General features: G+C 35.2%; 1 gene segment (V, D, J or C); it reads left to right on the top strand.

Annotated features, from left to right (window-relative positions):
* Positions 1 to 2,425: 2,425 nt before the first annotated feature.
* LOC129416947 (T cell receptor alpha variable 13-1-like) lies at positions 2,426 to 2,881 on the top strand. The segment is given in 2 exon segments: positions 2,426 to 2,468; positions 2,577 to 2,881. Coding segments are annotated over 2 exon segments (348 nt in total).

Below are 2,881 nucleotides of genomic sequence, written 5' to 3'. Positions count from 1 at the left end.
AATATGTTTTGTCAAGTGCATTAACTATACATATTTTAATTCAAGGATTCCTCATGCACGGAACACATTATGATACGTTTAAAATGATTAAAGAACAATTGAAAAACAACACATTAAGATGATATATGGAGTCGCAAGAAAAAAATATAATGAATCTTGATGATCCCCAAGACTTTTGGGAAAATACTCTGTGGACTGACGAGACAAAAGTTGAACTTTTTGGAAGGTGTGTGCCCCATGACGTCTGTCGTAAAAGTAACGCAGCATTTTAGAAAAAGAACCATCATACCAAAAGTAAAATATGGAAACCATGAATTCTGCTGCCTACCAAAAAATCCTGAAGGACAATATCCAGCCATCTGTTTGTGACCTCAAGCTGAAGTGTTTTCAGAGGACAATGATCCAAAACACACCAGCAAGTCCACCTCTGAATGGGTGAATTCCCTTCATAATAAATCTTTGATTAATATAAAAATGTGTTTCAACTGATCTGAAACATTAAAGTGTGAAAAACATGAAAAATCAGGAAGGGACCAACACTTTTTCACACCACTGTCACCTATTGTCACAGGAGCATACTCCATTCCTGATTTTACTGTTGTTTGCACTATTGCGTGGCAGCATTTGTACTTATATTAAAATATCTTTATTTTATGCCAATTATATGGCCTTTTGATGACCATTAATTATGGGGGGATCAATCAAAGACCAGAGGTGGGGATAATTCCCCCCACCCCCCATCAATCAAATTATATATATTCTTTTCTTTTCCTAATTTACTGCAGTAGATACTGTATGTGTTTGAGTAAAATTATAATTTTTGTTTGATTCTATCATGTTTTTGCATTTATTTGCAGAAAACTGCAACCAGACAAACTAATAAAAATATGTATGTATTTAATGTATGTATGCAATGTATTTAGATTTTAAAACTGCAAAGAAAACAAGGTTTTAAATAACACAACGCATGTTTTACATGTAGTTAACAAACCATTTAAAAATTAATATTTCATGGAATAACACTGAATTTATTTTGCTGTTGGGTGACTTGAATGATGATGAGGATGTCTGTTTGAATTCAAAAGATGCTGGAATGGTTACATACAGTACATGTAGAAATTATGATTAAAGGCAAAACTGTAGTGGTCTCTTAATATTTTCTGTGTAGATAGATGGATGGATGGATGGATGGATGGATGGATAGATAGATTATGCATTAGCCATGAAAACAGACTGTGGGCGGTCCTGGGCGTGCTGTCTGAGACTGAGACTACTCTTAACCTCCCTTTCATCTCATTTTCTGACTGTGTGAGTGTGACAAGTGAATGTCTTTTAAGCCTTGAATTAGAAAAGATGTTTAGAGCTGCATATGGACTGTACATATTTTTCTTTTTGCATATAGGTATTAAGTTCTTTAAGGCAGTTACTTGACAAATTGATTTTGTTAACATCATTTTTTTTAGGTGAAATGTCTCTCAAAAGTCTTCTTTTTCTGTCACAGGGGAAGTAAGATGTGTGAATGTTCAGCAGAATGTGCAGTTATTTGCTAAAGTAATGGACACAATAGAGATAAAGTGTCAGTATGATGACACTGGCATGCCATATATGTTATGGTATCAGCAGAAGAAGACAGTGATGGACCTAATCGTCTTCAGCTATGGTGCAACGAGTGAACCCAGCTATGAGACTGGATTTACAAATGGGTTTGAATTAAAGAGACAGGACACACTGAATGCAGCTCTAAAAATTTCTAATCTCAACCTGTCAAACTCTGCTATTTATTACTGCGCTGTCAGTATGCACAGTGCTGCAATCTTTATTACTCGCCTGACTAAAAACCAAAGAACAAATCCCAGATACAAAAACACACATATTTTACCCATCATTTGTGGTATTCATTGTTAAAATGACACCTGGGTTACTAATCTATTAAAAGACTTAATGCATGTCTTAATTTCCACATTAAGAAAAGATCCTTAAACGTCATATCATCATTATCATCATGATTATTAGAGCATAAAGTCTCCAGATATATGTTCCTCTCTTTCTTAAACCTAGTGAGCTTCCTATCTAGACATAATATTAAGGTACATAGCTTCTTTTACAAGTTTTTCTTTACAAATAAGACTGTTACATAAGTAGTTTAGTGAAAAACTTGAGCATATTAACTTAGCATGGCAATGTCTATCTTATGTTTTAGCGCATGCCACAAGAAGCAGTCTTTGAATGTAAGTTGTAACTTACAAGGATCCATTATACTGCATGCTGCCTATGTAGAAAGTAGATAGCAAGGCGTTTTAATAGGTTTCACTATGGAGTCATTTTAACCAGTGATTATGCGCCAAAGGGGTGTGACTTAAGAAAGAACTGCTAGTTTCTTAAATGTAATGTACTGAGCGTCTGAGAACAGTTCACATCGTAACTAATGGCGTCTTTATCCTTTTTATTCACCTGGCTTCTTCTTACAGGTAATACCATTAAATGAAGAATATTGATACTCATAGTTTGAAATACTGTAGCTGACATGCATTGTGGATGATATAACCTGATTTTATTAATTTATCATCGTACTACAGATTTCAGTGATGGTGTGCTGATCACTCAGTGGCCGAAGTTCATCTCTGATGTTCCAGGTTCTTCAGTGGAAATGCACTGTTATCAGAATGACACAAACTATGACTACAAATACTGGTACAGGCAAAAACATGGTGAATGGCCAGTACTTATTGGAAGCCATATTGTTAACTCGGGCACTACTGAAAAGGATTTTGAGAGTGGCTTTACAGTGTCGGGTACAGAAAAGAAATGGACCCTGATGGTAGAGGTTAAGAAGGAAAGTAATGCTGTGTATCTATGTGCTGCTAGTTTACACAATGACTGA

Source organism: Misgurnus anguillicaudatus, chromosome 7 (assembly GCF_027580225.2).
Source record: "Misgurnus anguillicaudatus chromosome 7, ASM2758022v2, whole genome shotgun sequence".
NCBI lineage: Eukaryota > Metazoa > Chordata > Actinopteri > Cypriniformes > Cobitidae > Misgurnus > Misgurnus anguillicaudatus.
This window is presented reverse-complemented; position numbering and strand designations above follow the sequence as displayed.